We start from the raw sequence: 25,048 nt of genomic DNA on the forward strand, positions 1-25,048 counted from the left end.
ATACTGCCATCTTAATTAAGATCTCTGCTACATCCTAAATTAAAAACACATTTATTGTAGATTTGAAATCTACAGTACAAAAACGTTTTGTTTTTAAATATCTAGTTTCTATCCCTCTAGACTGCATAAAGAAATTCTAATAAAAAAGGAACTTAGCAGAGAAGAATGATTGGTCTTTGGCAAATGTATCATCTTTTCAGAAGGATCCAGTGCAGATACCTGAAATATTATAAAACTCTAATCAGCTTAAACATTTGCTCTTTTTTCTTTTGTAGCAGAACTTTTCCATAGTAATTTCTAATAAGAGAAAGATCAGTCTTTAAAATTTGAAGTGCTTTCTTTTGAGTTTTATTTAAAGCATAAATATCCACTGGTAAACAACGTTTTCCTGACATTTCCTTTTATGGTGTTATGGTGACAAAGAACTGTTGTCATGAGACGAAGTTATGATGAGAACAGTGTATCGGATCCAGTAAAACAAAGCACAGTTTGAAGCTTTTTTGTTTCTTTGGAGAAGAGATCATTTTGAGATTAAATTTCGATAGTCCATAAGGTGAATTTAGATCTTGGTGTCAATGTAAACATATTTAAAGGACTCTTTTAAGATTTTAACGTATTGCTCACCTTACTGTGGAACAAAATAAGTGTAGTATCCTCTATGCCTTGGATATTCTTGCAGTCCTTTTTGGAATACTATCATTTCAAAAATATTAATATTTAGACTTTGGGGGTAATTCTAGCCACTAGAATTCCAACATTTAGATATGATCTAAGATTGGGGCGGGGGCAGGGGGCGGGTCCTTTCTAAGGCACATAAAAAAGACCAGCAACATGTAAAGAAGCGTTTAGATATTTCTCCCTTTTTAACCAGAATTTATCTTCAGATTAGGTAAGGTTAACAATCAGTGTATCTCAGTTGAGCTATTCTTGTATTATGCTGAAGTCTGTGGTTTTCCGGGTAGCAGAGTCACACTAAAATACCAAAGAAGCTAATGAGATGGGAGTATTAGTAATCAAGGATGAAGTCAGTTAGGCAAAGTCTAGAAATATAGGCCAAACGTTTTCATAAATATTACAACTGATACCACATTCACGTACCTGGGTTATTTTTCAGATTATTAAGACTGCTCTCCAATAAATCATTACTATCATTATCAGTCAGCAGGGGCTGGGTTGGTAAAAATAGCTTGCCAGGTTAGTAGAATTTATTTGCAAGGAAATATATACATATATATGTTTCAGAATTCAAATATCTGGTTCTACTTCACATGCCAACTATTTAATAGCCAAAGAATGTTCTTCCCCTGCGTGAAAACTGACCGAGAGATAAGTATCCTCGTTTCCAAAAAAAGTACAAAGTGAAAGGAAAACAAATAACATAAAACCATATCCCTTAAAGCAGGGATCAGCTGGCCATCATCGTTCACTGAACATCTCAGAGGTTCACTGGGGAGCCGGCTGTCTCGGGGCTGTTTGGGGACAGAAGTCACCTTGGAACATAGGTGTCAAGACTCGTGGAGGAGCTCCTTCATTTCTGTTTGAAAATGAAATTGAGTGTGGCCATCTTTAAAAAGTCTTTTATACCATCAACACTTACTAACAGTTACTTAAAAACTGAAATCAGGGGCACAATGAAAACAAAGCTCAGGGAGAGAGGCGACATGGGCATGGACAGTCAACTGCACCCACACACATCTCCCAGGCTCAGCAGGGCTGGAGGGCGTGACCCAGCGTGAGTAACGCCACCAGGAATTTCCATTCACCCATTAAACAAATATTTATTGAGTAACTAGTATGTGCCAAGCATCATATTTCTTGCTGCTAATAGCCCTCTGAGTTTTCAGGTCATTTATTTTAAGGAGGGAAAATACAGTTTGCTATTTTTTAAACCCACATACTTCAACAAGAGAACCGATTTTGATTATTATAATGAATTGGACAGTTGTTCGGGGAAGCGGAAATGATAAAGCCATTCTCCTTTAAGATAAGGCTGTTGGGTCCAAGTAGCAATCAGTGCAACGTTTAACTGATTTATTACAATAGTACTATCTCTTTCCAGTAAGTGAATACTTAAAATCTACTTAAAGAAGATTGCTAGTGGGAATAGTCTGTTGGGTTGTTGATGCTTCCTGTATTAATATATGACCCCACACTGAGATTCAGTAATTGCTTATTCTGGCCTAGGCAACGAATTCACTTCTTGTTTTAAGTGTGAGGGGACTGTCAATGCACACGTCAATCCTATCAGAATATATTCTTCAGGTTTTCTCCTGCTGCAAAAAATGGGAGGGGCGGAGGGCGATGGGATGGTTGACAAGAGTGCTGGTCAGGTTTGGAGATGGGAACAGAAGCTGTAAAGCACATTGAAGGACACATGCGTGGAGTGGGCCTCCGGGAAGTGGAAGCTTTCTTACCAGAGGCTTCCTGACGGTGGATCTGGGGTGTGGTCGAGGGGATTCATAGACTAAATATCATATCTGAATTAGCCCAGATTAGTGTGATCTTTAGGGCAAGAAAACCTTTCAAGTACCATGTACTGTTTTGATCATTTTTACAGGAGTCTTGGACTTTTTTTCTGCCAAAAAAGGGCAGTTCTGGCCATATTTCTGAGAAAACACTAGAGTTTTGTCAATCTAGCCTTATTTAGCTTTAGCTTTTCATTGCTATCGGGGCAAAGACTAAATCATTGGCTCGACGGACGTAAAGCATGTTATTCCACCATCTGGGTCTCAGACATAATACTATATTTTTCTTTTGTTTCTTTTCTAGTGGACTTTTTAAAAAATGAGGTCATTCCCTTATAATTTTGGTTTTTCTCTTTTCACCGTCATTGATTTCACAGACTTGTCCCCTTTCTGCCTTTTCCACCAGTTTACTTCAGTGTCCCCAGCAGTTCCTGAATTCTTGAAAACGCCTACTGCAGACCAGCCCCCAACACGGTCCACAGCACCTGTCCTCCCTACCAACACCGTGTCCTCAGCAAAGCCTGGGCCAGCACTGGTGAAGGTGGGTACCCTGCATGCACGCCGCTTTGAGCGTCTTTACCTTCAACTGTGGTGTGTAGCCCTGAGCACAGAGGACAAAGGCTGTGTCCACATTGCCCGGCCTGCCTTTTAGCCTGAAGCCTTGAAAACAAAACCACAGAAGGACTTGCTCACCCAGGCCTTCATAACTGAAACCACCACCACCTTCAACAAATGACCTCTCGTTCGATGGTCACAGAAGAACAGCACAAAATTCAGTCTGTATAAAATGACTGCAGCAGTGCAGAAAGACTAGGAATCATTTTATCAGCAGTTCCCAATTCTGCTTCCACCCAGGCCACTAAGATGAAACAAACCAGGGAGAGAGAGACAGAGAGAGAGGGTCTATAGCACTTGGGATTCATGAATCTCACAAGCAAATGCCTGTAATGGTAACGTGATTTTGGGCTTTATACACAAGGTCAAACTCAGTGGTACTGCAGATATGTGACAGGTTAAAGGTTTTTGAGAAGCAAATACATTTTTTTGATTTAGCAGTTTGGCCTGATACAGCTTGATTTGTTCTTCAGATAAGCTGCAGATTTGTGGCCCTGTTCCATGCATTTTACTTGGTCAAAATAATTCAGTTAGAAGTTCCAAAGAAGATTAAAATTTTCAATATATAACACATTTTTAAAGTTTTTTAACGTGTATTTAGAACTGGTAAATAAAGGGGGGGGGTTATAAACTGAGGAATAGTTTAACCATTTCCGATGTGACTTTTGCCAAAACTAGCAGAACACAGATCTCAAACTTTTAGAACTAAAAAAAGGACCTCAGAGGGCTAGCTAAGCCTCTCAGCGCCTTTCAGATGAGGAGACTGAGGCCCAAAGAAGTGAGGAAGTGACGAGGCCAGAAGGACCCCGTCTCCGAATCCCAATCTGGCCTTCATCCTTCCTTCCCAGCTAGCCGTTGGAGCACTCCTGGAAGGCAGCTAGCCTGGGGCGTGTTCCTCACTCCCCTCGTCCCCAGGACCTGTGCTTGTCCTGACCTCCCTGGAGAGAAGGCGCTTTCGTTCATCCGTGTGCCCAGGTGTCCATGCCTTCAGGGCACATACCAGTGTATTTCACCGTCTTCACCAGAAATCCCAAAGGGTGGCAAGTGTGACTGTGCCCATAAAATCAGCTCTTACCTCCTCTTCCCACGACCCCCAGCATGTCCCACCAGTAGCACAAAGGGGGTTCGAATGCCAACCCGTCTTTCCCTGCAGATACTGAGAATTTGTTCGCTGCCTCTCCTGGTCTCTGAATTTCTGCTCCTCACTAGTGTCTGTCTTTAAGGAGGGCTTTAGTTCTAGAGCAAAAGGCATTGTTCAAGCATGTGAGACTGAGGGGTTGAGTAGACTACCCTGGGAACTCTGCCAGTAGAGGAAAGGATAGGTACACATTAGGAAACAGACCACAGTTCTTTGGGGGTTTTCCATGAGAAAAGCTATTTCCCATCCTCAGTCCTAAGAGAACAGACATGTGCAGGCTAACAGGTAACAGCCGATTTAGTCTGAGGAATGCTGGTTATTATATTTCTGTCCCCTTCCTGACTGTGTCTGGGTCCGTTGTTTTATTACATAACAATTATAGTCAACCCTTCTTAACCCACACCCCATTCATTTTATGATCAGTCTGAAAAGATTAGAAATAAAATTTATTATTGATAAAATAAGCAGATGACAGTGAATTGATTACTATTGTGAGATTGCAGCAGGAGGCTGTTTAGCAACAAGAATATTTTCTCACATTGTGGTGTATTTTAAGTGCCTGTAATTCAAGTGGTTTCTAATTAGCGTACACATCTATCATTCATTAATTCAGCAGATATTTATCGAGCACCTTCTGTGTGCACCAGAAGGTGCCAGCCAGGTGCTGTTCTGGGTGCGAGGAGTAGATAAAGTAGTGAAGAAAACATCACAGTACCTCCGCCTTGGTTAGGAGCTGGAGGTGAACAGACGTAAAACAGAGTGTGCCGGGTGGTGAAGAATAAAGCCAAGATCGGGGATGGAGGCAAGGGGAGACGTTTCTGGTTTAAATAGAGTGCTCTGGTCAAATAAGCAGATGACATTTGGGCAGAGATCTAAAGGGGGTGAGGGAGTAGCTGTGAGGACATCTGTGGGCAGAAAATTGAACATCACTGAACAAGGAAGCCAGTTCAACTGAAGAGAGATGGCCAAGCAGTAAAACGTAAATATTAATAGTGACGATTTCTGATATACAGAATATGGTGACTTTTCTTTTCTTCTTTATTTCTGTTTTTTGGGTTTTTTTGCAATTTCCTAATTCTTTGAATGTGAACTTATATAACATGATCACACTGATAGCTATATTTAATTTAGTACTTCTCAAAGTCTTCTTACTAAGTTGAGTATTTTACCTAAAGCATCTTAGAAATAATTTTCTATACCTTGTTGTTTTGTGCTGTCTTGTTTTGTTGGTGGACTTTTTTTTCAGATGAAGTTATCTTACAATTTGAATACTAAAAAGTAGAAAGTGATCTGATAACTTATAAATGGAGGAGGTAAAAAGAACTCAGAAAAGTCATCTGATTCTTAATCATAAGACAGGGTCTCACACCCCATTTTCAAAATAAAAATGTAATATTTTTGAAAAATTTTTAAAAATTCATATTCTCATTACTCAGTATTCTTTTTTCTGCATATTTGCCATAGAAATTCATGGCTTTATATTCTGCTTTATTCTCATTAGAAGCATTTTTCTGCTTTTACATATTCACCATAGATTTTTTTTTAATAACCATAAAATATGACATAGTTATGGTGAAGTATACTTAATCTTTTCCCTATTGTATATTTAGTGTGAGACCTGTTTTTCACTAGGAGATAGTATATGTAAGTACTAGGCAGTATCTACACAGGAGACCCAAAGTAAATGTTTGTTGAACTTGAATAGATAATGCTGAGCTGAGCATCTTGCCCTTAGTCTAAGGGACCAATGCATCAGGAGAAGTAAGTCCTTAGGAGCAAGGTTTTTGGTCACAGGGAGTGCACGAACGCTCTCACAGCTCTTGAAATGTATTTAGTATATTGCTCTCCAGAGCAGCAACACCGATTTCCAAGGTGCGTTGCGTTTTCTCTTCAAATCAGTCAGGCACACAGTACAATGGATTGCATTCTCTTAGAATTTTCTTACTGTCTTTTTCTCGAAAATAGCAAAGCCATCCTAAGAATCCAAATGACAAGCACCGTAGCAAAAAGTGCAAGGACCCGAAGCCCCGGGTGAAGAAGCTGAAGTACCACCAGTACATCCCGCCAGATCAGAAGGGGGAGAAGAGCGAGCCGCCCATGGACTCCAACTACGCCCGGCTGCTCCAGCAGCAGCAGCTCTTCCTGCAGCTGCAGATCCTGAGCCAGCAGCAGCAGCAGCACTACAACTACCAGACCATCCTGCCCGCGCCGCTCAAGTACGGGCTGGGCTCGGGGCGGCTCCGTGAAGCGGGGTGGGCGTGGTTGTCACGAGGGGCCATTAGGTGCTAAAGGTTGGATGCTGTGATTTACTGGTGCTCCATGACTCTTTTCATTTTATTACCATCAAAGCTCACACCGTGTCTGTCTGAAGTCAGCACAGTGAGAATAGCCTCCCTTCCAGTCCATTTTTTGTCCTCCAGAACAGGTTCTGAACTTTTCAAGTTAGAAATGATTTTTCACAATTATTCATCCAGGAAAGATCTGCCTGTTCTGTACCTGAATAGTATGAGATGCTATGAGAAAAGCATAAAAAGTGTAAACCTGGTATAAACAGTTAAAAAAAAAAAAAGGATGGATGAGCACAAAAGCTGCAGGCTGCAGTGGTCAGGGAAAGCTTTACATGGGAAAGGGCCTGAAACTTGGGAAGGAGCCTTCCAAGCAAAGAGGAGTGATCTGAGTGCAAGTACAGAGGAAGTTAGAGCAAACAATGCCTGTTTATTACATGGTGAGGAAACAAGGCCTGAATAAAGAATGTGGTTAGTTTTTAAGAAAAGTGGAAGACAGATTTGAGTAGAGCCAATGTCTAGAAGAACATGAAGTTGGGACGACTTTAATCCTGATACAGTGGATGTTTCAGAGGGCCACAGTGACATGGTAAAATCAAAATGCATGAAAGAACAGTTTGACACCAGTATTGGAGGGGAGCCTGGACATAGGAAAACCAGTTAGAAACTCTGCGATAAAGTAGATGCAAGAAGTTGAAAGGGCACTGATGATGGGAAGGCAGGAACAGGTGACAGATGTTTCAAAAGACAGTAAAAGGTCTTGGTGAGCAATAACTGTGAAGAAGGAACGTGTTTCCAAAGTTTGAGCCCCAGTCAGGAGGGACAGAAGGGAGTAAGTTCTGACGACTTCTGAGACTGAATTCATAGCAGGGCATGCACAGCTAATTTTAATTATGTACTAGAGGAAATCTCTAGATACAAATCCTCAGTACACTTTTCTGGGAAACAGATAAAAATGCAAGGACACTTGTCCTTCATTTCATTCACTTTTCAGGAAAAAAGAATATTTACAGTCAACTCGAGAAAAGGAACTCTAGAAACTAAAGATCCAAAATCTCATGACAGGGAAAAGTGATACTCTGTGATCCATGCACTCAGTTTATGATTACATGATCTGTAGAAGCTTTACTTCTGTTTTCTACACGTAGGCTGAGCACTCCCCCATGGAGAGCCCCTATTTTCTAGAAGTAGAAAAGGATTAAGACTTACTAAAAAAGCTTCTCTTTAAGAAATATCTCCTCATATGCTAATAATTATCAATTCACTTTTTTCTTTTAAGATACAAATATCTTGAGGAAGATTAGACCTGTTAGTCATTCAGACCTTCCTGTGAAGTACTTAAATCGAAAACATCAGGGCACAGAGATGAAGGAAGAAAGAATTTTTGTAGCATGTTATTATTTTAAGAGCAAGCAGGCCTGAGAGAGCTGTTGACATTGGAAGGGACCCAGGGAAGGCCAGAGAACTGGACGAGTATCAAAGACAAACCACCGCTGCTTTACAGCTTCGTCCAGGACCCAGGGAGGCGGCCCCCACCATCCCCACCGCTGGGCACCAGTGAGGATAACGGCGGCGATGGCTCACACGTCGGTGCCACTCTCGGTGCCTGACCGTGTGCTCGGCATCCTCCTCCTCACAGGGACTCTCGGAGGAGATGATATTATTACTGACCCCGTTCCCAGATGAGGAAACTTAACTGAAAATCCCATGAAAGGTGGTGTCTGTCCATGAAATAGTCTTTTCTGTAATGCAAGAAATTGTCTGCGTGCGGCCAGCTTTGTCGATGGGAAGAAAACATCTGAGGTGTGAGGTACCTGAACTCTGAAGTCCTTTGTCTTTCCGTGAAGGCTTCAGTCCCCCTCTCCTCCTCAGACATTCCTGCCACTGAAGTAACCAAGCCTCCTGACCCAGGAAGGCATCATCCAAAAAGCTCCAAGAACTAGGAGGAAGAAGGAGCCCTCATTTTTGTCTTATTGCACCAGCCAAAGATGGGACTCCAGTTTTGTTTAATTTCCAGGTCCTAAAAATGGAGGTGTTATTTTCTGACACATTGTTTCTTTTTACCAAAATTCCACACAAGAAACTGAATGTGGCAGTTCTCTAGTGCCAGCAGTGGTGGAATTTTACTGATAACACAGCCCTTTGGTATCTTGGAAGAAGCAAGAGCCTGAAGACATGGGGCTCTAGTCCCGGAGTGGCCACACGCTGACGGAAAGGAAGGGTCCTGGAGGGTCCCTGGACCTCAGGATCCTCAGCTACACAGTGACCACATTCATCAGGCATCCATCCCCCTTTTTTCCCTCTGGTTGATTTGGGGAAAAAAATAGACCAACTTATTTCAGTTATTTTAAAAGCTGAATTCAACACTGTACATTGTACTATGTACAATCATAGTAACAAGTAGAGTATTGTAGAATCTCAACCAAAAAGACAGCATGAACAGAATAATTAATTTAAATCATGCATTCTCAAGGAGAGCGTATCATTCGCAAAGGAGCAAAAGTTCCTTGGGAATTTTACACTTTTTATTTAATAAAATAAATTTTTTGTGTGACAATTTTTGTCACATACATAGTACGTGGACAAAAATGCAGGACATATATGGTATTAAAATTTCATAGGTGAGTGATTAGGGAAAAAATGTCTAAAAAGGCTCCTTGGGGGGACAATAGTGAATATAAGGCTGAGAATGATTAAAATAAAGTGCTTTTGTAATTCTAAAATAAGATTTAAAAGTTGAATTTTTAGAAAGAATAGTGATACATTTTCAAATATTTGTCATTTCCTCCAAACTTCAAGAAACTTCATTTCGAATACTTCAAGTATTTAATTTCAGCAAAATGCAGGCAGGTTTAAAAAGACTCAAATGTATGTCAAGAATTAGCTGTTGACAAGGCCAGAACTGGCTTCAAACACAGGCTTCCTAAAACCCATTTGAGAAAGCTCATCCAGCCGTGGACCTTGCCCCATAGGCACCATGACCTAGATCCCTATTTCAGAACATGGAATTCCAGGTCTCTTTGGCTTCAGTACCAAAGCTTATATTGACAGTAAAGCCTGAGGCTGCACTGGAATTGGCTGTACAGTATCAACCACCATGTGCACCTTTCTTTAATGAATATCAACCAGCCAGAAAAGGAAATGCCATTGTTGCCAGGAGTATTACAGTCGGAAGGAGTTGGGAGGACCTGGCTTTGACGTGGAAAGGAGTTTCGGGAAATTAGTGCAAGAGATTCACCAATATTTTTTAAATAAGCTTTTAAAAATGTACATGGTAGAGAAGTCCATAAATCATAAGTGAAAATTGATGCCAAAGTAAGCACACTCCTGTAACCACCTAAATCAAGAAATGGAGCACTGTCATTTCCATTACCGTTACCTTGCATCCCCCCTCAGTGACTATCCTGACTTCTGTCCCATAGATTAGTTCTGCTCAACATGGAGTTTGTGAGATGTATCTTTCCTGATGCAGACAGCGGCACTTAATTTTTATTGTTGTCTATTCTGTAATTCATACCTAATGAGGTTAAGCACTTGTTCACATATTTATCGACCATTTGGATATACTTTCTTGTGATATGCTTGTTCACGATTTTCCCAATTTCCCATTGGGCTTTTCTTTTTCTTACTAATTTGCAAGACTTCTGTGTGTATTCTAGATGAGGCTTTTGTCAGAAATACGTATTACAAAATCTTCTCCTGGGGCTTGACTTTTCACCCTCTGAAAGATATCTTTTTTAGTGAGTACTTTTTGTGTCCTGTCTAAGAAATCTTTGCTTATCAAAGGCTATGAAGCTATTATCCCAAGTTTTCTTCTCAAAGTTTGTTTTCCAATTCACATTTAGGTTTTGGGATGGTGTGAGGGTAGGGGTTGATCAGAAGCCCTGTTCTGCTCTGTGTGAATATCCAATTTAGCCTAGTACCATTTATGGGAAGAACCACCCTTTCTCCACCACACTGCAGTGTCGCCTTTGTGATGACTTGAGGGTCCTTGTACTTGGGGGTCTGTTTCTGGATTCTCTAATCTCTCCCATTTGTCTATTGTCCTGTCCTTGCATCAGCATCACCATAAATTTTGATATCTGGTGGTATGATGCTTCCAGCTTTGCTTTTTTACTTCAACGATGTCATGGCCGTTCTTGGTCCTTTGCATTTCCATATAAAGCTTTGAATCACCTTCTAAATTTCTACCAAGCAAGCAAACAACACACAAAACCTGCAGGGAGTTTGACTGGGGTCTAATTTGACTGACGTCTTTACCATATTGAGTCTGCCAATCCATGACCAGGTGTTTTTCTCTTCGTAAGTTAACAGATTGTTAGCAGGAGCAATGTCAACCCCAGAAATTATTTTATTGGAAACTCTAACTTTCTTTTTCTTTTGAAGGCCACTCAATGACAAGAATAACAACAGTGGGAATCCAGCTTTGAACAACACCACATCTAACACACCAAGACAGAATACATCTGCTCCTATGAGAAAGCCAGGGCCTCTGCCTTCTAGCTTGGATGACTTAAAGGTGATCATTGCAAGTGGGGTTTATTCACCCATAAGTACCACAAAAATGTAAATGATTTGCCAGATTTGCCTAGCAGGTGTAGGTAGTTCCTAATAGATATTCAACTTTACCACCAATAGGATAACCTTTATAGAGGTGCTTTCTTTTTACGTCCATTAAGTTTCCTTTAAAATGACCAGGAATAAATCTCCATCTATTGAGCAAATGCCGTGTGCAAGCACCACACCACTCCTAACTCCAGAAGCAGATCTTTTTCTTCCCTATTCGTTGCCAAGTTTGGGAGAAGCAGGAAAATGTAACAGTTGAGAACATGATCTCCAGGGCCATCCTTCCTGGGTTCTGCCCCCGCTCAGCCTGCTGTTATCTGCGGTAGCTTGCACCAGTGATGCACCCTCTCCCCATCTGTAAAACGGGAATAATAATACCTGCACCTCATGTGAAGATTAACTGAAAGAATAAAGCACTTCTGGCAGTGTCTGGCACATGGTAATTACCCAATAAATGTAACTGTTAGCATCACCATGTCTGGTAATAAATCTTTTGATATAGTAAAGGAATTACCCTCTAATAACCCTTGCTTTATCACTGGCCTTTCAAGTCCTTTAGGCCTACAGCTCTGTGTGTTTCTGTGTGTTAAAAAAAAAAAGAAAAAGGAACTGTCCCACTTTCATATATGTAGTAATACGGAGATGTCTGACAGATGGAGTCACCTTTTCCATCTCAAAAGTGCACTGAAGATTTGTGAGAAGGTCATAATATGAAAAAAGAGATCTTATTTGTTTGTACTTCAGGTGTCGGAGCTGAAGACAGAACTGAAGTTACGGGGTCTTCCAGTGTCAGGCACCAAACTGGACCTCATTGAACGCCTGAAACCCTACCAGGAAATGAACAGCGGTGGTGCTGCTACTGGTGGCATCGTGGCCCTGTCGACATCTGCCATTGTCCCCAGTAACCCAGAAGTTACCCTGGCCCTGCCAGTGACAACACTGCAGAACTCTGTGACCAGCTCAGGGTCCACTTTCAAGGGAGAGCTGCCATCCGCTGGAACCGGCCACACAGCCCACGTGGACAGTGCTGCCTCCCCGCTGCCCATCTCGCCCGCTCCCTCTGAACAGTCCAGTCTCGGCGCCGAGGACGCGAGCGTGGCGGACACGTTCACCGAGATCATGACCATGATGTCCCCGACGCAGTTCCTGTGCTCGTCGCCTCTGCGAGCCACGAGCGCCGAGGACAGCCTCAGCCCCGCCAGCAGCACGCTGTCCACCCTGGAGCTCGACGCGGCCGAGAAGGACCGCAAGCTCCAGGAGAAGGAGAAGCAGATCGAGGAGCTGAAGCGGAAGCTGGAGCAAGAGCAGAAGCTCGTGGAAGTTCTGAAGATGCAGCTGGAGGTGGAGAAACGAGGGCAGCAGCAGCAGCAGCCGCAGCGGCCACTGGAGCCCCCGCCCAGCACCCCGGCCCCTCCGGTCGCCAAGTCAGACCAGGCTCGGGGCGGCACCGCTCCCGCCGCCAAGGACGAGGCCCTGGTCCCCGACGGCCCCAGCCTCGTGGCCAGCCAGACCCTCGTTGCCAAAAAGGCCATAGTGATCAAGCAAGAGGTCCCCGTGGCCCCGGCCGAGCCGCCCAGCCTCGTCCCGCAGTTTTACGTGAGTTCCCAGGGCCAGCCACCCGCCGGGGTGGCCCAGCCACAGGCTTTACTGACCACGCAGCTGCTGCTCCCCGTGTCCATCCAGGGCTCCGGTGTCACCTCAGTGCAGCTCCCAGTAGGCAGCCTCAGACTCCAGGTGTGAAGTGTGTCTTCTAACTCCTTTGCCTTACAGTTTGCATGGGCCAGAAATTGCTTATGGAGATTTCAGACCTGAGCTGCTTCATGAGTGCAGCCAAGTCTGGCTTCACGGTTGCAGGAAACGTGTGCACGTGTTGGGGGGTTATTCGCAAACGCAAACAGCTAGCACTGTTTTTATATAGTAAAAACAAACAAGGGGTGCTTTTCCCTTTCTGCTGCCTTTCAGCCTTAGCACAGTATTATTATGTGTAGACGTTTTAAAATACCAATGGCATTCTCATAATGATGACAGCCACTGTCCTGAGTGCTTTTTGTGTTCTAGGCACAGCATCAGATACTTTAGATGGCATGCTTCATTTAATCCTCCCTTCTCCCAGAAGACCCAAGTGAGAAAGCCCCCATCTAGAAAGGAAACCGAGGCCTTCAGAGGTTTAATAAGTTGTCCAAGGTCAGAGGTGGCATTCAAGCCGAGGCCTCTGACTGCAGAGCTCTTGCTCTCACGCCCACTCCTGTGGTCTGCCTCCTAAATGTAGTTCTTAAAAGCCACCACTGAGGTGAAGATGCCTAAACTAAGGAGAATGCGACCACAGATTCAGGAGTGAGGCTGGTATTGAGAAACGATGAAACACTGGTGAGCATGAAGTTTACTTTTATGCCAACATTGCCTGCAGCCGTTTCTGTGCAACTCGATTTTGGAAGGTTTTTTTAAACAAAATGTGGGCCACAGTACACAGAAACCATTTGGAGTCCTGCTCCTGTACCTTGACCACCCAGAGGGGAGCAGTCTTATACCCCTGGGGTTAGGAGGCATGACCCAAGGGCCCTTGGCATGTTCTGAAGTCCTAACTCCCCTGTTTCATCTTTAGAGTGTCTGAAACTGAAAGTCTGCTCTGTGATACAGCTTTCCTAAACATTTGTTTTCCTGTCCAGCTCTTCCATTAGAGTTGATGTTCGAGGGACAGGAATTGCGTTTTATTCTGGGCCTGTGAGCACCCAGCCCGTGGCTGGCTCTCCCATAGGGAGCACATACTGCAGCTTAAAAGCAGGAATTTGCACAGTCAGGCCTCACAAATTTCCTTACTGCTATTAAAATTATTATTGTAACACCTGACCTATTTATTATGTGTAGAGCTGCTGTAGGTTCTTTTGACTTCAGTCTTCTATTTTCCCCAAATTTTCAAATGAAAATCTTAGCCACTTACGAAACAGTAAGAGCATGGAAATAACTGGTCTGGTGTTTAATTCTCTGGTTTCAAACGAAGGTTCAAATTTATATGCCAGTGAATTGAAGTATGTATCTATGAACATTTTATCTTATTTTTTTTTCAGATGTGATCCCCAAGTGACCAGTTATTCCACATCTAACCTCTTCATTCTACCCTTGATTTTGACAATTCATTTGAATTTTTTTTTTTTTTCCCTCCTAGACTCCACCACAAACAGGCATCCAGACTCAGCCTCAGAGAGCAGCTGCCACCTTGTCCTCAGGCCTGGCCCAGACTGCACCTCAGAAACAAGACACTTTCACGCCACATGTGCTCAGTCAACCTCAGCAAGTCAGAAAGGTTGGTGAATGCTAATAAGTGACAAACTGTTGCTGATTTTTATACTGTCGTCCGCTGAACATTCAACAAGCGTCTTTATAGGAGCCTCCTCCGTGGGAAGCTCCTGTTTGTTCTTTTCTGTGATCCATCTCCCACCGGGCGAGCTTTGGGTCAGATGCCATTTGGCTGCAGAAAGAGTTCTTTATTACTAAAAGATGGCTCATCTTAACAGTTAAGCCCCTTTTCCAAGAAAAGTTTCAAAACTATTTTTTCAATCCTCATATATAGAATTTTCTAGGTTTTAAATTTTCTTTTCAAAGTAATCATTTTGTGGGGGAAAAAAAAGTGCCCTGGGAAAAGGTATTTGAAGGTGAAAAAGACACTTGTTAAAATGTTTATCTTGAGTGAGATCTTTATATATTTTTAAGAGTTTGCCTTCTCAGGGATTAAGAGCCCGGCGGCCTAGGTCTGGCTGTCATTCTGGCTCACCACTTCCTCTGTGTTATGCCTTATGCAGGATTCATGTACCGTCTGAGTGTCATTTTCCCCATCTTTAAAATGATGGTGCTGATCTAGGGCTCAGTGTCCTCTACAGGACTTCTACTAAGAGTTCTGCTGAAGAGCCCCAAAAGTCATCCAGACTCCCTCTTAGCCAGTAGGTGGAGCTATGTGCCCATCTCCTCGCCAGAAAAATCTTAAGGCCTCAAAAGTAGGTCTTACTATTTTAAACCTTGAGAATGATTAATCCCAGAGTTTTAATCTTCAGTGTAAAAGAACCTCGATAACTAGGTGTACCTGTAGATATGCCCCAGGCTGGCGTGAACTCTCTGGGCTAAGACAACTTGAGGAACAGACGGAAATGACCTCTTGGGACAGCGACAGTCATGTTAACACACATGCTGTCTTGGAATCTCCTCTGAGGAGCACAGTGAGCACGGAGTTAGAGGTGGCCCCAAAATAACAGTTCAGTAAGAAACTTAGTGAATATTCAAATGGTAAGACAGTTTTCTTTGAGGGAGGAGAGAGAAAAACAATATATAGATGGATAAATAAGAAGAATATAGTTATAGAACTCATCACCCAGAGAAGTTGTACTGTTTGGAGGGATACACACACACACACACACACACACACATACACATATATTTTCATGCTTAAGGAATACTTATACACATTTATAATAAAAATATATAGGTTAAAAGTTTTTCTCTTTCAGAATACTAGTAGTATAAAGTATATTAAAATTTTTATGAGCAAACCAGTTCTGTGAAATACAGTTGCAAAATCAACATTATGGCCATACATTTGCAACAGGCCCTAAAACCTTTGGCTCTTGATGGGAGCTAAACAACACACTTCGTAATTCCACAGGAAGAAGTTCTCACCTCTGCCTGACAAAGCAGAAAACAGCTTCTCAGAAGGGGGCGGATTTTAAATGAGGCCTTGCAAGGATTTGGAGAAATTTTCAGAACAGTGGAAAATTGAGTGTGGCCACAGCACGTGTGGCCTTTCAGTTAGGATGGAAAAGGGGCCAGGTAGTGAGAAGGTTGACATGCCAGCCAAAGATGAGGATTTTACCCCAAAAAAAGAAGAGCCAGTGAGTGAGTGTAGGAGGGCCTCGATTGCAGCTGTGTGTGTGTGTGTGTGTGGACTGTCATCATGGCAGAGGGTTGACAGGCAGGTAGGCGCAGGTAGACAGCAGTGGCAGTTTTCCAGTGACGGATAGTGAGGACCCGGATCAGGACAGCAGACCACAGGTCCCGAGGCTGGGGGGCAGTGGGAAGAAAGGGGAAAGTTTAATTTGGAACATATTAAATTTGAGATGTCCCAAATGTATGTTTGTAAATGTTATAAGTGTGGCTTTGGCACTTGGGAGCAAGGCTGAAAGAGAGAGGTGGGCTTGGCAGCTATGAGCTAAAGAGCCATGAGAGCAGATGAGGAGAATCATACTGAGCTTTCCCACAGCGCACTGCCCCCGCTGCTGTCCAAGACAGAGACCGCTGACGCTGGGGAATCGTGGCCTGTGGGCCACACCCAGCCCCGCTCGTGTCTGTAGGTGGAGCTGTCTTGAGCCACCCACGCTCACTCTCATCCAGGCTGTGTCGGGGCCACAGGGCAGGGGCAAGCAGTTACAGCACGTGCTGCACAGCGCCCAACCCCTAAACTATACGCTCCGTGGCTTTCACAGAAAAGATTTGCCAACCCCTGTTCTTTTTTTTTTTTTTTTTTTTTTTTGGCTGCACTTGGGCTCAGTAGTTGGGCTCTAGAGTGCAGGCTTCAGTAGTTGTGGCTCACGGGCTCTAGAGTGCAGGCTTCAGTAGTTGTGGCTCACAGGCTTAAATTAGTTGCTCCGCGGCATGTAGGATCTTCCCGGACCAGGGCTCGAACCTGTGTCCCCTGTATTGGCAGGCAGATTCTTAACCACTGCACCACCGGGGAAGTCCCGAACCCCTGTTCTAAAATGTGGTTTTCTTTATTAGGAAGAGCAGAAGAACAAATTGATGGGCAAATATTTATTCATTACAGGTTTTCACAAATTCAGTATCCAATACAGTTGTTCCGTATCAGAGACCACCCGCTCCAGCGGTGCAGCAGCCCTTTATCAACGAGACAAACAACAGCATCCTTCAACCCAGAAGCACGCCACTTCCGTCCCTGCAGAACGGCCCCAACCCTCCCAACAAGGTAACCAGCCCACGGGGCAGCTGTGCCAGCACATACAGGGTGCAGGTTCATCCCAGAGCCCCAGGCTTCGGTCCTGGACGGCCGAGTGTCAGCATTAACGGGGGGAAACAGCCGAAAGTCCCGGGATGGTACTTGTTCCGGGGCAGCTTAGCCATCAGCACAGTGAGGGTGGCCCGGCCCGCCGGCACCTCAGCCTCACCGCCCAGGATCCCCGGGAGGCCAGCCTGCCGCCGGGCTGACTCTCCTCCTCTGTCTGCCGCAGCCCGGCTCGCCCCCTCCGCCCCAGCAGTTTGCGGTCCAGCACTCTCTGTTTGGGAGCCCGGTCCCCAAGACGAAAGACCCTCCCCGCTATGAGGAAGCCATCAAGCAGACGCGCAGTGCCCAGTCTTCCCTTCCAGAGGTAAGGAGGCCGCAGCTCTGATGTGGTGGGTCCTCTTCAGCTTGAAGCCCTGGTCTAAGATGGACTTGCCTCAAGAGAGAGACAAGTTTCATGACTAGGAGCCTTGCTTGCCTTTTAAATGCTATTTAAAATCAAAATATCATTCACTTTGGAGACTCCCAGCGGTTTTCAGCAGCCGTATAACCTGCAGTTCCTATTTACTCAGAATTTCAGTGTTGGTTTGTCTTTAACTTCTCCTGGGGGCCAGAGGCGGGTTGTGTTAGGGATAGATGTGTGTATGTGTGACCAGGGCACGTATTTCATACAGGTCCCTTTTCTAAAGCCACCATTTGTCAGGCCAGCATCAAACTGACCCTCTCCTGCCCGATGGCCTTCCAGACTGCCCAGCAGCCTCTGCTCCAGCAGGCAGCCTCGCGCAAGCCACTCTGCTCGTGTTTTGAGCAGATGCACTTCGGAAGGGACACACTGAGGCCCTCCCGGCCCCGCCATGTACTGATTCCCGCCTGGTAACCGTGCGTCCCTCTCCTCTGAGCCTGCCTTGTTGCTTTGATGAAATAGGAGGAGCCGCACCTATTCCAGAGATGGAAAGAGGTAGAGCTCCTGCTTGTGAAAGCATCTGGCCTCCGGTGGGCGCCGAGAAACGACAGCCTCGTCAGACCTTACCCTGAATGCTCCTCCTGGGCTCGCTGCCTATTTAAAGCTTAAAACTCAACTCACTTTCAAGAAAGAACCCCGGCCTCACAAGAGGATGCAGGGGGTGAACGTGACGCCACCGCATGGGTGCTGACAGACAGACAGTGGAGGGAGAGGTGTGCTGATCAGAGGCAGACCTGCTCGCACAGCCACAGCAGGCGCACCGGCAGAGTCGTGCTGCTTCCCTCGCTCCCACAGTCCCCATGCAACTCCCTGGGGCCTCCTCGTGCAGGGGGGTGTGCGGGGCCAAGGACTCAGCACTTCCTGCGCAAGCGGCAGCCGTGCCGTGGCCACCTTGACCACGTGGTCGCCCCAGCGCGCAGCTGCAGACGCTGCTCCCTGGCGGCCGGAGCGCCCGGCCTGGCACGCTCACACGGGGCACGCAGGGAGCCCGGGCAGGCAGCCTCCTCGAGGAAGCAGACAGTGTCCACGTGCTTCTTCGCGTCCACTTACTGCCGAAGGAAGGTGACTGACTGATTGATTGTAAAATGTTCCTTCAGTTCCAGACTCAGCCGGGGCCCCTATATGTGAGGAAAAGCCACATTTCAGAACTAGGTTTAGATATTTGCAAAAAGAATTGAAACAAATGGTGCTGGCCTAGGCTGTGCTCTCCTTGGTCCATCCAGAAGGAACATATATTCAAGAAAATCCTTCCAAATCTGGCTCTCACATATAGGTTACTCTGTACCATTTACTTCACCAGTGTGACGACAACAAAGAATCATCCTCTCACCTTAAACCTAAGAGAGCTGATGATTGATGGGAATCTGGGCCCTTTGTCTGTCTCTGGTTCATGCATATAGACTGAGGGAGTCAAGTTCTGTTCAGATGAGGAGCTAGCTGAGCATCAAAGTCCAGGGATTCTGAGGTTTTTAAAATACATTTACTCGGACTTCCAATTCCACTATTGGCTAATAAGTAAGGCCCTACCAGTTCAGTCTTCCCACAGATAACAGCTATAAAGCCTGGTCATAACACAAAAAGCAATTCTATGAAGTCACTGAAGAGTGACTAGAGGGCTTCCCTGGTGGCACAGTGGTTGAGAATCCGCCTGCCAACCCAGGGGACACGGGTTCGAGCCCTGGTCTGGGAAGATCCCACATGCCGCGGAGCAGCTGGGCCCGTGAGCCACAACTACTGAGCTTGCGCATCTGGAGCCTGTGCTCCGCAACGAGAGGCCACGATAGTGAGAGGCCCGCGCACCACGATGAAGAGTGGCCCCCGCTTGCCACAACTAGAGAAAGCCCTCGCACAGAAACGAAGACCCAATACAGCCATAAATAAATAAAAAATCTTCCAACAAACAAAAGCCCAGGACCAGATGGCTTCACAGGCGAATTAAGAAAAGAGTGACTAGAAAGAGTCATATTCTGATGAGGGGTCTGCATTGAGAGGAAGGGAGTTAGATGGCATGAGTTCCCTCTTTTTGCTGCTTTTACTCTGGGGTCAAGCTAAGTGGTGAGGTTACTGGTAGAAAAACTGCAGCCTTTATGCCTTGGGAAACCAGAGGACTGGTTCTTTCCCTTCTGGGTTGCTCTCAACTGAGAGAGGAGATGCCCAGATTCTGTCTGCCCACATCTCTGGCTGACCCCTAAGCCACATAGGTATGGAGTAGAGTCATAGGAGATCAGCTAAAGACAAAAGATCTGACCTGAGATTGGAACTTCTGCCCAAGAAACATTTTGAGGTTCAAGTCCAACCCAAGTTAACCGCCTACTAAAACAAAAGAAACCATTCATCTGAGAAAAATGACAATACAGTCTCTACAATTTGATATCCATGACAGCCATTCATAACTCGGCAATATACAAAGAATCAGGAAAATGTGACCCTTTCTCAAGGGAAAAAGGCAATCAGCTAAGACCAACCCCCAGCTGATTTGAATGTTAGAATTCGCACACAAAGATTTTAAAACTATTATAACTATCCTCAATAATGTAAAAGAAAATATACCTGTAATGAAGGAAAAGATAAAAGAATGTAAGCAGATATAGAAATGCTTTTTTTTAATGAATGGAAATTCTAAAACTGAAAATTACAGTGTCTGAAATGAAAAAAATTATAGATGATCTTAGCAGAATGGAGATGGCAGAGGTAAAAAAGCGAACTTGAAGAAAAATCAATAGAATTTATCCAATCTGAATAACAGAGGAAAAAAAAAAGATTTTAACTAATTATTGACCATGGGATTTTTGCAGAAATTAATGCCTGTGGCTGGCAATTTTTATTTTGGCCAGCCAAAAATTAATTCTGTTATTTCACTAACACTTTGTGGGTTATTACATTCAGTATTTACACCTGACACACCTGTAAAGTCTAATTTTCATGAAATGTTGTCTTCAATCCACTCTTCTGTAGAAGCAAAGGAGCATTCTCCAGCACCATGAGTTTCATTTTCACTTTCCATATCAGTATCAATCACTAAGGTTTTTTGTCTTTTTGTTGGTCTAATAGTCACATCATCTGAATCAGAACTATATTCTGAAATACTATCAGAACTTCTGAGACACTAGTATATATGTCGCTCAGACAATCAGAGAAAGTATCTGCATAAAATTCACTGAAAAATTCTTCACTCAAAATTTCGCGATGCATCATTTTTGAAAATTTACGTTTATAATAGACACAAGGTTGGAACAAAAACCTAACTGAGGAAATGTGAATGATAAGGACAATCATAAGCTGTATAATGAACCCTTGATCAATTTTAAGCTCTAACAACTTCACACAGTGATATTAATTGTATCACTCTCTAAAAATGTATTAATACGTCTCTAGTCAATAATGTTCAGGTAACAAAAGACGTATTAATACATCTCCGGTCAATAATGTGTTAAAAAAGGTGAACAGAGCCTCAGAGACCTGTTATTTAACATCAAACAGTCTAACATGGGTATGATAGGAGTCCCAGGAGAGGAGAGAAAGGAATGAGGCAGGTAAAATATTTTAAGAAATATTGGTCAAATTTTTTACAAATATGATGAAAGACAAGTTTACAGCTTTGAGATGCTCAGTGAACACCAAATGGGATAAACAGAAGGCCTCATCATATCCCAGTCAAATTGCTGGAAGCCAAATTTAAAGACCAAATCTTGAAAGCATCAAGAGCAAAGCAGTACAATACACACAGGGTAACAACTACTGCTGACCCTTTAACAACCACCTTTGACCCTTGAGCAACACGGGTTTAAACTGCACAGGTCCATTATACACTGATTTGTTTCAATAAATACATAGTACAGTACTATACAATCCATGGTTGGCTGGAACCATGGATATGGAGGGCCAACTATAAAGTTACACATGGGGCTTCCCTGGTGGCACAGTGGTTAAGAATCCTCCTGCCAATGCAGGGGACACGGGTTTGAGCCCTGGTCCGGGAAGATCCCACATGCCACGGAGCAACTAAGCCTGTGCACCACAACTACTGAGCCTGCGCTCTAGAGCCTGTGTGCTGCAAGTACTGAAGCCCATGTACCACAACTACTGAAGCCCGCGCACCTAGAACCCATGCTCCGCAACAAGAGAAGCCACCGCAGTGAGAAGCCCGCGCACCGCAACAAAGAGTAGCCCCCGCTCGCCACAACTAGAGAAAGCCCATGCACAGCAACGAAGACCCAACGCAGCCAAAAATAAATTTTAAAAAATAAATTAAAAAAAATTAAGTTATACATGGATTTTCAACTGCTCGAGGGTGGTGGGCAGTGTCCCTAACCCTCATGTTGTTCAAGGGTCAACTGTATTTGATTTATGGCTGACTTTCCATCAGAAACTATGGAAGCATGAAAAGAATGGAACAACATCTTTAAAGTTCTTGTGGGGGGCTGGGGCTGGGGCCACTGTCAACCCACAATTCTATATCAAGTAAAAATATCCTTTAAAAATGAAAGTGAACTAGAGAGAATTTCAGGTAAGGAAAAATTAAGAATTCATTACTAGAAAACCTGCATTATAAGAAATGACACTGTCTTGAGGGGCTTATAAAATTTATAGCTATAATACTTAAAATAACTAATAAAAGGATGGAGGAAATAAATGGATCTTTATGTTTACCAGGGTTTTATATTTTATATGGAATGGTACCTTAAGTAGCCTATGAAAAATTTAGGGTGTATATTGTATACCTACAGTAATAACTAAATAAGTATCACTTTTTAAAAATAGAAAAATTAAGTTAGAATTCCAAAAAAAAAAAAAAATCAATCTTTTTAAAGGCCAAGAAAGGAGGAACAAAACACAGGACAAATAGAAACAAATAATAAAATGGTAAATCCAGACTTAACCATATCAGTGATTATACAAGACATACTAGTGAAGTAAACAATACAATTAAAATGCAGAAATTATCAGAATGGATAAAAAAATAGACCCAACTGTATGCTGTGAGGTGCTTTTAAGATACATCTGCAAATTCTTTGACATCCCTCCCTGGGCTGGACTTAGTGACTTGCTTCTAACATATAGAATTGGCAGAAGAGATGGTGTGTGGCTTCTGAAACTAGGTCATAAAAGCCACCCCGCTTGCGCTCTCTTGGACTGCTGGCTGTGGGGACCATGCTGAGTGGACCGTCCAGCAGCGCTCTCTCTGCAGAGGCCCGTGTGAAGAGGAACTGAGGCCTCCCATCAACCACCACCACCTTGTCAGTCATGAAGTGAGTCACCTTTACAAGGACGTTCTCCAGCCTTGAGATGGCTATAGCCCAGCCAGCATCTTGACTACCACATCCTTTAAGACCCCACGCCAGAACTACCCATCTAAACCATTCCTAAATTCCTGACCCTCAGAAACTGTGAGAGAAAATCTGTTTAGTGTTTTAAGCCACTAAGTTTTTCTGGACTAATTTGTAATACAGCAATAGGTAACTAATATATGCATCTACAAGAGGCATACTTTAAATACAAAGACACAGGTTGAAAGTAAGTGATTGGAAAAAGATATACCATGCAAACAGTATGCATGAGAATTTCTGGAGTAAGCAGAAGATTAGAACAGACATTTTACCAAAGAAGATAACACAGATGACAAGTAAGCACATGAAAAGATGCTCAACATCATTAGTCGTTAGGGAAATGCACATTAAAACCACAATGCAATACCACTACTCACCTGTTAGATGTCTAAAATTAAAATGACTGACCATACCAAGTGTTGACGAGAATGGAGAACAACTGGAAATATCCATTGCTGCGGAAATATAAAACAATATGATCACTTTGGAAAACAGCCATCTCTTAGAAAGTTGAACATATGCCTGCCCTATGATTCTGGCATCCCACTCCTGAATATTTACCCAAGAGAAAAGAAAGCGTGTGTCTATACAAAGACTTGTACACAAATGTTCACAGCAACTTTATTTGTAATAGCCAAAAAATGCCAACAATCCAAACAAACTGATATTTCCATACAATGGAATACTTCTCAGCAATAAAAAGGAATGAACTATTCTTCAGCTGTACTCTACAACATGGTTAAATCTCAAATTTATTACGTTGAATGCAAGAAGCCTCCTCTACCCTCCCCCTGCTAAAGAAAGTACATACTGTATGACTCCATTTATATAAAACTCTAGAAAACGTAAATTCATCTGTAATCAAGGAAAGCAGATCACTGGGTTGCCTGGGGATGAAAGGAGCATTGTAAAAGAGCATGAGGAAACTTTAGGGGAAATGGATATGTTCATTATCTTGATTGTGTTGATAGTTTTGTCGATGTATACATACGTCAAAACTTATCAAATTGTATACTTTATGTAAGTGTAGTTTTTTGTACGTCAGGTAACTCTCAATAAAGCTGAAAAAATATAGTATGAGCACCTTTATACATACCTTGTATTTTTACATAAATGCAAATGAATAAAGACATTTTTAAAAGAAAGTGTCAGAGGCCTCTCAAAATGCAACCAGTGATAGAAAATAAGTGTATAAGTCGGCTGAGCTGGGTAAAAAAAAATCTTAGATTTTTACAATTTTTTCACCCCATTCTCACTCTGTCAGCTTACCAGCTGTGACACATTGGGAAAATGGCGTAATGTCTCAGGTGACCTCAGTGTTTTCAAAATTATCAAATGAGAGATTAGGCTAGATGGTCTCATAAGGTCCGTAGTGCTCCCAGCTGTCTAATGCTTCCAGGTTTGTACGAAAGAAAGCTAACGTATGTTCTCCTTTGTTGTAGATTTCCAATGCACACAGTCAGCAGATGGACGACCTCTTTGACATCCTCATTAAAAGCGGAGGTGGGTCAAAGTCACATCAGACCCCGTAGGGGTCTTATCACAAGTTCATGAAAGTTTTCCCCTAGAGCTCACAGCGTATCTGAGTAGTGAGAAACATATTCTTCTAATTCTACGTCAGTTAACTCTTTTAAATCTGTTAAGTTTAGGCGATTAAAATGAAGGAAAAGCCATTGTTTCACTATAACACAATAATTTAATAGATTTAGAAATAGATGTTGAAAAAGATAGACTACCTCAAAATAGCACAGGAGAGCCAGATAGCACAGGAGAACCAGATTTAAAGTCCACATTGAAAAACTTCAAAACTTGCTCCACGTAAATGTTGTTGTGATGGGATAAAAATTCATTGTGCATTAATTTCATAAAACCTAGTTACCTAGCTTGGGCTCTAGTAACTTTATTAAAATTCAAAGGCAAGCACTTTCTACATATGATTGAAAATCTTAGATTTATACAATTTGTCATCTTAAAAAGGGATAAGGGACATTAACCACAAAAAAAAAAATCAAGGATCTCTCTGCCTCAGCTTACATATCTTCAAAAATAAGTGTAAAATCAGTATTTCAAAACTTCAAATGCTATTTTGGAATATTTTTAAAGTATTCTCAAATTACCTTGGTGAAAGAGTTTTATTCAGGTTTTTAAAGTGATCAAAATTTCTCCATTCATAGCAGGTTCTATTTGATTT

The 25,048-nt window shown here is 43.2% G+C and overlaps 1 protein-coding gene across 12 annotated transcripts in view; it reads left to right on the plus strand.

Annotated features, from left to right (window-relative positions):
* MRTFB (myocardin related transcription factor B) overlaps nucleotides 1–25,048 on the plus strand; it is a 265,761-nt gene that overhangs the window by 233,506 nt on the left and 7,207 nt on the right. For 11 of the 12 annotated variants that reach the window (XM_059898877.1, XM_059898880.1, XM_059898876.1 and 8 more), the window contains 8 exons: nucleotides 2,872–3,006; nucleotides 6,184–6,434; nucleotides 10,890–11,022; nucleotides 11,814–12,803; nucleotides 14,233–14,370; nucleotides 16,876–17,034; nucleotides 17,297–17,434; nucleotides 24,300–24,360. In XM_059898877.1, the coding sequence (XP_059754860.1) occupies nucleotides 2,872–3,006; nucleotides 6,184–6,434; nucleotides 10,890–11,022; nucleotides 11,814–12,803; nucleotides 14,233–14,370; nucleotides 16,876–17,034; nucleotides 17,297–17,434; nucleotides 24,300–24,360 (2,005 nt within the window). The remainder of the gene's footprint in view (nucleotides 1–2,871; nucleotides 3,007–6,183; nucleotides 6,435–10,889; nucleotides 11,023–11,813; nucleotides 12,804–14,232; nucleotides 14,371–16,875; nucleotides 17,035–17,296; nucleotides 17,435–24,299; nucleotides 24,361–25,048) is intronic. The other variant, XM_059898886.1, reaches the window with a different exon arrangement.

The sequence above is a fragment of the Balaenoptera ricei genome, chromosome 15, assembly GCF_028023285.1.
Source record: "Balaenoptera ricei isolate mBalRic1 chromosome 15, mBalRic1.hap2, whole genome shotgun sequence".
Taxonomy (NCBI): domain Eukaryota; kingdom Metazoa; phylum Chordata; class Mammalia; order Artiodactyla; family Balaenopteridae; genus Balaenoptera; species Balaenoptera ricei.